Source organism: Mustela nivalis (genome assembly GCF_964662115.1).
Source record: "Mustela nivalis genome assembly, chromosome: 17".
NCBI lineage: Eukaryota > Metazoa > Chordata > Mammalia > Carnivora > Mustelidae > Mustela > Mustela nivalis.
Window position 1 is genome coordinate 38,700,836 of NC_139036.1, and position 12,995 is coordinate 38,713,830.

Sequence of the window (12,995 nt, forward strand, 5' to 3'; positions counted from 1 at the left end):
GGCGGGGGCTCCGAGTCCAGGCCTGGATTTATTAAGAAACCATGCATTCAATTTCGGCGTGTTCAGTAATTATCTTTTATTTCATTTTGTCCCCTTCCCACCCCTCCCCCTCGGATCCAGCGGAGGGCTGCGGCGGCGGCGGCAGTGGCGGCGGCAGTGGCAGCGGCGGGGGCGGCGGCGGCGGCGGGGGAGGGGACAAGAGCCCCCCGGGGTCGGCGGCGTCCAAGCGCGCGCGGACGGCGTACACGAGCGCGCAGCTGGTGGAGCTGGAGAAGGAGTTCCACTTCAACCGCTACCTGTGCCGGCCGCGCCGCGTGGAGATGGCCAACCTGCTGAACCTCAGCGAGCGGCAGATCAAGATCTGGTTCCAGAACCGGCGCATGAAGTACAAGAAGGACCAGAAGGCCAAGGGCCTGGCCTCGTCGTCCGGGGGCCCCTCCCCCGCCGGCAGCCCCCCGCAGCCCATGCAGTCCACCGCCGGCTTCATGAACGCCTTACACTCCATGACCCCCAGCTACGAGAGCCCGTCCCCGCCCGCCTTCGGCAAAGCCCACCAGAATGCCTACGCGCTGCCCTCCAACTACCAGCCCCCTCTCAAAGGCTGCGGCGCCCCGCAGAAGTACCCCCCGACCCCGGCGCCCGATTACGAGCCTCACGTCCTCCAAGCCAATGGGGGCGCCTATGGGACGCCCACCATGCAGGGCAGCCCCGTGTACGTGGGCGGGGGCGGCTACGCGGATCCGCTGCCGCCCCCTGCCGGCCCCTCCCTCTACGGCCTCAACCACCTTTCCCACCACCCTTCGGGGAACCTGGACTACAATGGGGCGCCCCCTATGGCCCCCAACCAGCACCACGGACCCTGCGATCCCCACCCTACCTACACAGACCTCTCCTCTCACCATGCGCCTCCTCCTCAGGGTAGAATCCAAGAAGCGCCCAAATTAACACACCTGTGATGGGAGAGGGAGGGCGGAGGGTCGAGGCCATGGGGTGGATGAGAGCCAGAAGGGGCGCGAGGCCGCGGGGCTCCAGGAGGGCAGCCTGGAGGTCTGACGGAGAAGGCCAGGAGGGGATAGCCACACTTCCTGGGAAGGCCAGGCCTGCAGCTCCTTTCCCTTCCCCTGGCCTGAAAAGTTACATTTTAAGGTTCCCCCAGTCCCTGGTTGGAGAGGAATCCACAGCGGATTGTGGAGAAGACCCCATCAACCCTAGGCCTCCAGCAATATCCACCCAGTTGGGATTCTATGCTCCTGAGTGGGGTGGAGGAAGAGGAGATAGGGAAGCAAGGTAGAAAAGCACATTAAAACAAACAAAAACAGACAAGATGGCTAGGCCATCACCAACCAACCAACTTACCTTCCATCTCTGTGGTTAATTCCTCCAAATCTTGATTTTTTTACCCCCTTCCAATTCTCCTTTTAAAAAACAAAAGAAAGCGCATTTCAAAACCAAGGGCACAAAGCACGCTCCCCTCCCACTTCCATGAAGCCTCAAGTTTTTTCCCAACTATTTGAGGCTTACTGGGCATTCCCTCCATTTTTAGCCCCATAGTTTCTGCTTTAGGACATTAATATCTCTTCCCCGCCCCCATCTATTACGGTTTTCAGAGGGCTCAGGGATGGTGAGAGATCCTGAAAGTCAGAGCTGTCTATATTATAAATATATATTTTTTTCTTTTATGGAAACTGGGAGGTCAGAGCAGGCAAGGTGTCAGGACTAAAGGTTTGCCCATTCTGCTGCCTCCCATCTCAGCTCCAGAACCATCCCCCTCTCTCCACAGAAAGCAATCGGCGACACGAGGTTCTACACTTTTCTTTTCTTCTGTTGCTCTCTTGACTTAACGTGAAAACAGGGTATATTTTAACAAACTGTCTGTCCCACGCAGGGGCTGCAGCTGGGCCTGTGCGCCTTGCCCAACCCCCTGACAGGACACTTTTGTTGCACTTAGAGTTTACATTTTAATGGATATAAAAACAACTGTGAGAGATGCCTGGGCCTGCAGGAATCCAGCATCGCTCAAAAAGTGTGTTCTAGTGAACATTTTCATATATATTTATTGGTTATAGCTTGTTAAAATATTTTCTTTTTTGTATTATTTATCCCCCCTACATTATGTATTTATATGAGGGAAAAAAATGAAAAACTGTACTTTTTTAGTATTTACTTGTTATAAAGGACATTGTGTTTCCTGTCATGTAAAACCAGCTATTTTAGTTATTATTGTACTCTAGAAAAGAGCTGTAGATTTATGTTAAACTCGTACTTATGAGCAATTGTAATTAGTTCTAAAAGGCATGAACTCAGCTCCTATTGTCACTGTATAGTCCTGAATTTGTAGAATTAGACTTAATTCCCTCTTGGAACTTTCTTTGTTCTTCTGTAGTTACTTTTTTCCTTACTTGAAAGGGTTGTCTGTCAAACAATTCTTGAATAAACTTTCTGTTAACAATTTTATCTTGTCCTGGTGGTCCAGTTTAGATAGCAGAGCAAGGCTGCTGACTGCCACATTTCCTCCAAGGAAAGGAGGACACGGAGACCCTATACTGGCTTTTGTACCCAGGGCTCAGGTCCCTATCCCTTCCCTTACCATGCCTCAGGCCTGGAACGTTCTGCCAACTTCTTTAGCTAAGATTTAAGTAGCAAGTTGCTGGGGGGGAGCAGGGGTGGGGGGTGCTTTGGAGGTAAGGGATGAGGACCCTTGGGTGCTCTCTTTGGGCCTTTTTGTTTGGCTTACTTGCTTCTCAGTTTTTCTCATTGACCTTCTGTCTTCTTGCTCCTTTGGCCACAACTTCCTGGCCACCCCTTACACAACAACAACAACAATAACAAAATCTGGCCGTTTACTGCTTCTTCCAAGCAACCTAAACTTCACAGTTCTCTTCCGGAGCTACAAAGAAGTCGTCACGTGACCCGGAGCCCAACCACCATTGGGTCTAAAATGAAAACAAAGGAAAATGATTAAAAAAAAAAAATCTGAGGCCTAGACTTCTCAGGTCAAACCTTACAACTAAAGTGAAATTAAATCACTAAATAAAACTCGGGGCGGAGGGAGAGGAGGCATGGATGATTTCTTCTGCCAAGGAAAGGGGAGAGGAGGAGGATGGAAGAAGCGCTTGGATCCCAGCGTAAATAAAATGGTCCCCAGGCTACTGTGCAGCTCCGTTTCCACGATCCTTGGGAAAACTTCATTTCTTAGTCGTGGTTCCATAAAAGTTTTATCACATTGGAGCGAGGATAGAGAGGGTCTGTCAAAGATGAAATGTCACCGCCGCGTCGCTGGAGCCGATAAGAGCGAAGAGACAGGGAGGCTGAAATATGGAGCTAATTCGTTGAAAGAGAAGCGATGGCTGCGCTGAAGAGTTGCATAATTCTAATTGTAAGCGATGCGCCCGCATTGCTTAATTAGGAGCATATATTTGGTGGTACTGATGGGGGGGGGGTAGTGTCAGTGAGAATCGTTCCAGGCCCACAGCCTTAAAGCGAGGGCTGATTTTCATTTTTATGTTGCATCCTGGCAGTCCAAGGTTAGTAATTACAGTCTTTATGCAACAATAAATAACAATAAAAAAAGCAACCTGAATTCTACACCCTCCCCCTCCCCCCACCAAGTAGGATTTTAACTGGACTCGGCTCATCCAAGCAGCAAGCAATTTAGCATCGGGTCAGGCTATAATTTAAAGGCATAAGAGCGTGCAAAGTTTGATTGGGATCAAATAACGCTCAAGGGTTTTTCTCTCTTTCCGTCTTTCCCTCTTCCTCTTCCCTGAATAACATTTTCTGAATGATGTAACTACATGAAGCGCCATGTTTGGCTCTGGGGGTGGAGGGGGATTGATTATTTATCTGGCTGGAGAGAGGCAGGCCAAGAGAAGGGATTTATTTCGTTTGAGTTTGAAAAGCAGAGCTTTGGCTTGAAACTGGAATTGCAAAGGAAAAATAAGGGCCCACTTGGCTTGGTGTCCTCTACCCTTCTTTCTGTGAGATTCCAGGCCCTAGCTAAGCAGCCAAAGTCGCGGGGGCGAATCTCTGTGCTCTAAGAGTTACAGCACCACAGGAGGCGGCAAGCGGTGTCTCTGGGAACGAGGGCTCTCTTGGCCCCTTTTAACACCCAACTTTTCTGCTCTTCTCTAATCTGGCCGTAAAATCTGTCAGCAGGGTTAAAGAGAGCCGTATTTCCTGCAGGGACAGCTTGGGCCGGAGTGGATGCCCAGAGAAGCGTTCCACCCTGCAGCCAGCTGGAGAGGCTGTGGAAGAAACTTCCACGGCTTCTCAAGGGCGGTGTGGGGGTGGGGGTGGGGGGGGTGGCCAGAGGGAGAACCCTCTTTCAGGCCTCACTGCTCAACTTCCAGACAACTTCAACTCGGATTCTTCTGTGCCCCTCCCCCCAGCCCCCACCCCCATCCACACTCCCATCCACACTCCCAAAGGGCAAAACAAAACAAAACAAAAAACCCCGTCTTGTTTGGACTGGAGTGGGGCACAACGGTCTCTGACCAGTTTGCCCAGTGCAGAGCAGCGCTGTCGGTTCTGAACCCTCCAGAGCCAGCCACCCCCTGTCCCTGCAGCCCCCACCTACAAATCCCCTTTCTTCCTCCTGGCTCTCCTCTGTCCTTCTCTGCCCTTTTTAAATACTCACCGCCACCCACGCGGATGAATACTCACCGCCACCCACGCGGCTGTTACATTGACAGAAAGTTTCTAGTTCCAGCTCCCGGCTGAGTTGCCATTTCTCTGCTAACCAGCCTTCTCCTCCTTGCCCGGCAGCGGAGAGGAGGAGGGGGAGGGGAGGCCTGAGCCGTGGGAGTTCTCCAGACAAACTTTCCACCCAACTCAGCGACCTTCCCTCTGTCCCCATTTCCCATCTGTTTCCCCGCTCTCCCAGAATCACCTTTCTCTTTTTCTATCCCCCCCCACCCCCAGGCCTTTTAAAGGGATGTGGAATTTCGGCTGTTCCCTCTGCTTTCCCAAAGAGCCAAATTCTTTGATGCCATCGGAGGGAGCTGTCAGGGGGCTAAGATTGATCGCCTCATCTCCTCTCGGTCCCTCCGACCCACTTATTTAAAAATCTTCCCCCAGATCGACTTTTCATTTTCTGCTTTGAGATCTAGTTTCCCACCAATTGCTTGGGGCCCCGAGTTTTGTGTCCCCTCTCTCCAGTAAATTACAGCACTCCCTAAAGTTCAGAATATCTTGATCCCCTCAAAATAAATTAAAAAAAAAAAAAATCTCCTTCGGGGACCAGAAATGGAAAATCATCTCCTTATTCATTGTTTTCACCCTCTCCACGTTCAGAGAATTCTTTCTTGCCAGGGATTACTATTGTTGTTTTTAAACTAGCACGCTGGCAAAAATGGGATGGGGGATACTCTTTGTCCCAGGACGGAAATCCTCCCCCCAGACATTGACCTGAGTTAGAGTGCTCTAAGTTAAATCAGACTCCCTCCGTTCTTGTTCACGTCCCTGGATGTGGATGCAGAGACAGACTTGAGGCTCTAAAGGGGAAACAGGCACCTTAGATCCTGTCTGTTGCGGGGTATCAAAAAGAGTGAGATGATGACTCCTCGTGAGGAAGACAGGTGGACATAGGGACAGGGGCACTGCTGCAAACACTGGGGAGAGGAGGAACCTGAGACCACACAGCTATGGTGGCCAGAGGTCCAAAAGGGCCCCTCACCGTCTATCTCACTCCTCGGTGTCAGCCTGTGAGTGCCTGTCGATTTTCCAAGATTTATCTGTTGCTTTTGGGCGTTGGGATAGGGATGTGGTGCTGGTGACTGTAAATCTCTTCTCTTCCTTATTGCACCGTAACACTGACCTTCCTCAAAGGATGGAAGCCTCTTCCTACCATGTCTTCCTCCCACATTGAGATCCTTCCTCAGTTTGCTTTCTTTTGTTTTTTCCTTCTTCTTTTTTTTTCTTCCTTTTAATGGGGGAAGGGTAGGGAAGAAAACACTGCTGGCATTTTAAAGAAAGCATCAATGTAGTCTATTATGTATTCTATATTACAAGTATTTGGAAAAGAGGAAGATTTCTCCCTTAGAGTCTCTTGTTTCCCAGCTTTTGAAACCTCCCATCCTCTGTTGGGGATAAGAGAAAGGTTCCTCTAGCCTTTCTGGAGAAAGGGAGGCTTTGGGGACAGGGAGTGTAGGACTTGGGGCTCACAGTGTCCAGGTCGTGGTCCTCTAGAGTTTTTGAATCAATTAAAGCAAATAATGCTCTCTGTTTTCCACCAGGCCCAGACAAGCGATTGGCCGAGGCCAGTCCCGTGACCATGAATTCCCTGCAATTTCGACGGAGTCCTGGGTTTAATAGAGAGAGTCCCCATACGCTTGTATTTATCAGCAATATACAATTATAAAGGCCCAAAATTTAAAAAAAAAAAAAAAAGAGAGAGAGAGAGAGAGAAAGAGAAAGAGCGAAATCTCCCCCTCCCAAAATCGCTCCATCACATAAACCTGGGGGGGGCAAGAGGGGGGGTCCCTTCAGATCCTCCCTCCTGACGCCCCCCCCCAGCAGGCCCCCTCCCCCACCATTGAAAGCCATGAATTTTGAATTTGAGAGGGAGATTGGGTTTATAAACAGCCAGCCATCGCTCGCGGAGTGTCTGACTTCCTTCCCCGCTGTCTTGGAGACATTTCAAACTTCATCAATCAAGGAGTCGACATTAATTCCTCCTCCTCCTCCTTTCGAGCAAACCTTCCCCAGCCTCCAGCCCGGCGCCTCCACCCTTCAGAGACCCGGCAGCCAAAAGCGAGCCGAAGATGGGCCCGCTCTGCCGCCGCCGCCGCTCCCCGCCGCCCCCTTGGTCCCCGAGTTCCCTTGGATGAAAGAGAAGAAATCCGCCAAGAAACCCAGCCAATCCGCCTCGTCTCCCCCGGCCACCTCCTCCGTTTCGGCCTCCGGGGTCGGATCGCCAGCAGGTCGGTTAGCGGGGTAGGGGTGGGGTGAGGGGCAGCTAGAAGAGAGGGGGAGAAAGCGATGGGGGAGGTAGAAAAGGTGTGGAGCCTGTTGGGGATCCTTGCCGGGTCGATTCCAGGGATGAGGGAGCGAATACGTTGCTGGGGTTCAGGCCTGGCCGCTGCCAGCAAATTTTTTTTTTTTTTTCCACTATAGCAGATTTTTGGAAGCTGGTTGGGGAAGAGCTTTTTCTCTGCTAGAAGAAAAGGATTTGATTGAGGTTTTAACCTTTATCTGTGTGGAGGAATGAAAGTGGTGTTGCTGGGTTGTTGAATCTGAGGGCAAGAAAAGATTCGGCCCCAATTCCCCTGGCTCCAAAAGAGGGGGCTTTGAAAGCAAGGGAGGAGAGGAGGTGAGGAACAATCTTTTTTAAGGAACCCTCTCTCTGGGTTGAGCTCCAACGTGCTGAATTGAGGGGTCTACTCCAAGGACTCAGGAGGGAGGCTCTGAGGTTTGGGGGGCAAAAGAGAGACTCTCCCTACCCCTTGCGTGGCCCGTGGGCGGCTCTCCTAATGCTTTGCCCTGACCCGGGCCGGGGCTGCCGGCAGGAGGGGGACAGGAATGAAGGCAACCCCGTGAGAGCGAACCGCTTCGATAGGCGGGGAGGAGGGAGGGTACTGCTGATACTGGCTTTTTTTTTTTTTTTTTTTTGGCGGATCGGGTGGTCTTCACTTCAGCCGAGTGAGCTGGGGCCGGGGACACGGCCCGCTCTGATGCCCAGCCCGCTTTCCCTGCAGATGGCCCGGGACTGCCCGAGGCCGCCGGCAGCGGGGCGCGCAGGCTGCGCACCGCGTACACCAACACGCAACTGCTGGAGCTGGAGAAGGAATTCCACTTTAACAAGTACCTGTGCCGGCCTCGCCGCGTCGAGATCGCGGCCCTGCTGGACCTCACGGAGAGGCAGGTCAAAGTGTGGTTCCAGAACCGACGCATGAAGCACAAGCGGCAGACGCAGCACCGAGAGCCGTCCGATGGGGAGCCGGCCGGCCCCGGCGCCCCGGAGGACGGCAGCGAGCCCGCTGAAGAGCCTGTGGCCAGCCCGGGCCGCCCCTCCGCCTCGCGGGCGGCGCGGGAAGCCTGCTCTCGCCCGCCCCAGGTCGCGCCGGCCCCCTCGGGCGCCCAGGGCCCCCAGCCTTTGACCGCTCACTTGGGGGGCGGTCCGCGCGCGGCCGCCGGGCTGGAGCCCGAGCCGTTGCCGGAGGATGCCTTCCCGGAGCGACAGGATTCGCCTTTCTTGCCTGACCTCAACTTCTTCGCGGCCGACTCCTGTCTCCAGCTGTCCGGAGGCCTCTCCCCCAGCTTGCAGGGCTCGCTTGACAGCCCCGTTCCCTTTTCCGAGGAGGAGTTGGACTTCTTCACCAGCACCCTCTGTGCCATCGACCTGCAATTCCCCTAACCTGTTTCTCTTCCCGGGCCCTTCGACCCCGTCCCCTCCGCTCTCTGCGGGAAAACCCGAGGACCCCTCCTCCCCCAAGTCGTTTAGACTTTTTATGTGTTTTGCTAAAATTCAGGTATTACGGAATTAGCATTTAATCAATTTCCTTTCTTTTCTCTCGACAATGCTGGGCACTCGGGCGTCTTTTGAAAAATCACACCGGAAAATTCCGTTTGGTAGACTCCTTCCAACGAAATCTCAGGAATAATTAAACTCTAGGGGGGCTTTCTTAAAAAAAGAACTAGAGGAACTTGTTTTCCTCTCTCTCTCTCTCTCTCTCTCTCACTGTTTTTTAAGTTTTAGACCGTAGATTATTTATTAAAACTCTTTAATAATAGGAAAAGGGGAAAGTATTTATTGTACATTATTTTCATAGATTAAATAAATGTCTTTATAATACGACAATGAGTGTTTGTGTTGGGACCCAGTCCCTTTCCCTGCATCCCCCCACTAGGCCTGCTGTCACTCCGTCGCCCTCGGCTTGCCCGACCCTGGGCCGCTAAGTCCGGGTGGTACAAAAGTAACCCTATTTGGCCACCGCTTCTCGGCCCGGCCCGCAGCTCCGGAGGAGTTGTGGTGGTGGTGGTGGGGGGGGGGGGTTGCTGGTAGCTCTGTCACCTCGACACCCTCTAACGGATGGCCTTTGGCCCTGCGCTGGGGTTCTGGGACCTCTTCTTAGAAATAAAGGTGGGCGGGTGACGGGAGAAGGTTTAGACGAGGATGCCAGGAGAAGAAGGCCTCGGGGACGGGCTTTGGGGTCGTGGGAGGGGGCGCAGAGGTTTAGCCAAATTTGGAGGGGGTCCGCGGGTTTCCCGGGTTCCTCGCTTCAGTGCCCCCAAGCGAGGTCGAAAGGCTTTTTTTCCCCGAACGCAGGAAGCCTGAGACTCGAGGCCGGGGGACATGGGCCGGGCCACGGCGTCGAGCGGAGGGATCGGGCGTTTTCTCGGGCAGCAGGTTCCAAGTGGGCCGGAAAGGCCGGGGAAGCGCGGAGCGGGCCGCGCACCAGGGCGGCCACCACGGGGCTTCGGGGTAGGGAGGGCGGCGGCGGAGCGGCGGGGCCGCGAGCCCGGGGAGGCCCGGCCTGCGTCGGGAGGCGCTTGGCCTGCGGGGGCGGGAAGGAGGAGCGAGGAGAGCGGGAGGGCGACTGGGCAGCAAGGCAGATGCTCAAAATGGCGCTGGGGCCCGGCTGCAGGGAGGGCGAGGGAAGAGACGGTGGCCGCCATGACAGCCGCTTCGGGAGGCTTCGGTCCCCGAGCCCGCCGTCTCCTTTCCGGACCTTCCAGACGCTACGGAGGAACAAGAGCCAGGGAGCCTCCTTTTCGTTTCTGTTTTATTTAGACAAATGCCGCCGGCGGAGGCTGAGGACGCAAGGCGGACGCGGAGGCCGCGCGGGGAGGGCGCGCAGGGCGGGGGCTGAGCGTGCAGGCCCGGGTCGGCCTCGCCGGCTCTGACTTTGGGTTCCTCGCGCTGGGATCTGAAGCTCGGCCGGAGCTCGCTCCAAATGCAGGCCCGCCTGTCTTACCAACAACTTCATCTGCCTTCTCACCACGGTCTGCTCTCCCCCACCGCGTCCTGCCCGGCTCTTTGCAAACCCGGCAAAGCGGGAAGCCGAGGATCGATCTCCCCCATCTGCCTCCTGGTTTGTTCCGGGGAACGCGGAGATTTAAAGGGCCCTGGAAAGCCATCCATCCTCCTCAGGTTTACTTAATATTTCTCTGGCTCAGAAACAGACACCGCAGGGTTACCTCCCCAGCAGATGCTGCCATTCTCAGAAAGCAGTTTGTTTCCTGGGCCTCCCAGACTTTCCCCTGGACCAGCAGGACGGGGACTTGGAGTACCAGGCACGGAGAGGCAACAACTGTCAGGAAAAAGCCGGGAGCCAACATAGGTCATGACACATAGGACTAGACAGGCGCTCCCATATTTTTTTAACTGGTCCCTCAGTGTGAGAAGTGCACACATCTTATTCAGTTGGAATTTAATCCCTTAAACTGTCTTAATATAGAATTCATCTCCTGCATTAAATAATCTTATGTCATGTTAAGTTGCACTTATTTCTTTCATAAATAAATTAATATAGAACAATTAGATGTGTTATTATAATAATATCGTGTATCTTATTAGTTTATTTTCCCTCATAAAATATATAGGTATGAAATAAATTCAATATATTAAAGTAATAATACACAGCTTATTGGCTTGTGTATTTATTTTCTCCATAAATAAGCAAATATACAATATATTAAAACCACACTATACATCTCACTGGGCTGTGTGTTTATTTCTCCATAAAATATGCCCATAGGCAGTGCTTAGTATCTTAAAAATCACAGCACATAGCCATCTCTACACCAACAAAATGAAATAGACATTTCAGCTGGGGCTTTGATTTCTATGGACAGCCAAACTAGATAATTTGGTCTAATTAAAAATGCTCTTTCCGCTATAGCAGGTTGTTACAAAGATCAAGAATACCAGAAGGATCTTGCTAATTGCCCACCTTCCAGCTTTCTTTGGTCAAAAGGAGAGCACCCTTCATCAATGCCAAAAATACAGGATCTGCTCTGCTGGAGAGAATTCACACCCTGGGATCATGCCTTGGTCTGCAACACTCTGGGGCCTGTGAGGCCTCCTTTCTCTAAGAGGCTTGCTACTCCATGGACCAGCAGCAGCAGCAGCACTCCCTGTAAGCTAGTTAGAAATGCAGACTCTTAGGCCCTCCTCCAAGTCTACTAGATCAAAATCTCAATTTAGCCCATCACCAAGTAATTTATATGCACATTAGAGTTTGAGCAGCCCTACTAGACCATAGTGCCACCTTGCTTCCTGCCTTCCTCCTGTGCTTAAGAATTTTTGAGCTGCTTAACCTGGCTGCTCCCTTCCAGTCCTCCCCAACTCAAACCAGTGGCCCCAAAGGACAGGGAATCTCAGCTCCTGCCTGAGGCTGCAGGGGACCTGACTCCTCCCTGCCGAAGTGAGTGGAGGGCCAAGAGGATCTAGCCAAAAGATCAATCTACCTGTTCAGATCTAGGTACTTTCTGTATCCTGAGGATGGGAAGCAATGAATCCAGAGAATCAGGAGCATTTCTAGCATTTTCCTCCGTTGATTATTAGAGAGGAGTTGGAACTCTCCTTACAGGCAGCACAGGAATCTTTCAATCCCTCCTTTTCCATATTCACAAAACTCACCATCTCTGATGCCACTACAGCAGCACAAAGAGACAATGCATTTCCAGAAGGAAAGGACTCCTGTTTTCAATCTCCCCATGGAATTTCAAAATCAAAGGAATGCCCGGCAATTTGGGATTCATAAAGGACTGGCACTCGGAATGCCTGTGTTCCAAATCAGCTCCTTTTCCATGTTTCATCTCTGGGGCCATCCTCTTTAGCCTGAGTTTTCCCAGCTGGCTTTGGAGAAGGAAGGAGAAGAGGAAGGGGTTCCCAGATTCGGCAGCAGACACCCTCCCTTGCCCACATGATGGTAAGCTGATAGTGGTGCCAGGCAGCTGCACTCAACTTATCCCATTAGGGCAGGGCTACTCTAGGGTCAGGACCAAGTACCAGTGGTCTGCAGCACAGACTGGTTATAAATTGGCTGTGATTGGAGTGAGACGGTTTCGGTGCAGTCCCGAAAGCTGCTGGTCAGTCCGCCCTGCTCTTGGTGCGTCATCTTTTAAGAAGAATGGCTCATTAATATTATGGTGAAAAGAAAAAGGACCATTAGATTGAGAAATTATTTGCCATTATGATAACCTGGAGTCCTTAAAAAAAGATTTTCAACTCAGGACCAGGCAAGTACCTTCCCCTTCTAGACCTCAGTTTCTCCATCTGTAAAACAAATGGAAAAACTAATGCCTCTAATATCCTCTGCATCAATAAATGCCCAAAGTATATTTGTTAAGTCTACACAAAGTATTCAATATTTATTATGGCTGGTGTCAGGGGCTTTTAAATGGAGGTGGTGGCTTTTGATGTTTGACAACAACTCACCTCCCAAATATCTGGTAGAGCCATTTTAACACATTTTGATTTGCATCTTTATACCAACAATCATGCCCCCAATCATTATTTAAACTAACAGGGAAAGAAATCTTTTCTACAAAGGAGTCTTGGGTGTAGTGAAATGTGCCAAGTATTCAATAGACATGAGTATGCAGAAGTGTCCTAACCAAGTTTTCCTTTGACTTTCATCTCTTGTCACCTTCCCCAACATTTGGTTATGTTTTCTCTTTCTTTTTTTTTTAAGATTTTATTTATTTATTTGACAGACAGAGATCACAAGCAGGCAGAGAGGCAGGCAGAGAGAGAGGGGGAAGCAGGTTCCCTGCTGAGCAGAAAGCCTGATGCGGGGATCAATCCCAGGACCCTGAGATCATGACCTGAGCCGAAGGCGGAGGCTTAACCCACTGAGCCACCCAGGTGCCCCCGTTATGTTTCTTCTTGTGTCAGAAACAGTAGGATGGGGTGCCTGGATGGCTCAGTCGGTTGGGCATCTGCCTTCGGCTCAGGTTATGATCCCAGGGTCCTGGATGGAGCACCGCATCGGACTCCCTGTTTCTCCCTCTCTCTGCTTGCTGCTTTGCCTCTGCCTACTTGTGCTGTC

At 51.9% G+C, this 12,995-nt stretch overlaps 2 protein-coding genes and 1 long non-coding RNA gene across 15 annotated transcripts in view; 2 read left to right on the forward strand and 1 right to left on the reverse strand.

Annotated features, from left to right (window-relative positions):
* Nucleotides 1-1,415, forward strand: part of HOXB3 (homeobox B3) — a 40,756-nt gene extending 39,341 nt beyond the window's left edge. For all 10 annotated transcript variants that reach the window (XM_082704777.1, XM_082704780.1, XM_082704783.1 and 7 more), the window contains one exon: nucleotides 121-1,415. In XM_082704777.1, the coding sequence (XP_082560903.1) occupies nucleotides 121-956 (836 nt within the window). In that variant the 3' untranslated portion in view covers nucleotides 957-1,415. The remainder of the gene's footprint in view (nucleotides 1-120) is intronic.
* On the reverse strand, nucleotides 234-7,936 carry LOC309850649. Of its 4 annotated transcripts, none has more exons than XR_014304367.1 (5): nucleotides 4,663-4,848; nucleotides 2,735-2,933; nucleotides 1,357-1,415; nucleotides 900-950; nucleotides 234-361 (listed from the first exon to the last, which is right to left on the reverse strand). It is a non-coding gene; the product is annotated as an uncharacterized lncRNA (long non-coding RNA). The 4 variants fall into 4 exon arrangements; XR_014304368.1 differs by lacking the exon at nucleotides 4,663-4,848 and adding an exon at nucleotides 7,805-7,936 and having other exon boundaries at nucleotides 274-361; nucleotides 888-950; XR_014304369.1 differs by having other exon boundaries at nucleotides 274-361; nucleotides 878-950; nucleotides 4,663-4,851.
* HOXB2 (homeobox B2) lies at nucleotides 6,336-8,797 on the forward strand. Its single transcript, XM_082704813.1, has 2 exons — nucleotides 6,336-6,920; nucleotides 7,695-8,797. The coding sequence occupies exons 1-2, from the start codon at nucleotides 6,542-6,544 to the stop codon at nucleotides 8,351-8,353; spliced, it is 1,038 nt and encodes a 345-aa protein (XP_082560939.1). The 5' UTR covers nucleotides 6,336-6,541; the 3' UTR covers nucleotides 8,354-8,797.
* Nucleotides 8,798-12,995: the final 4,198 nt, after the last annotated feature.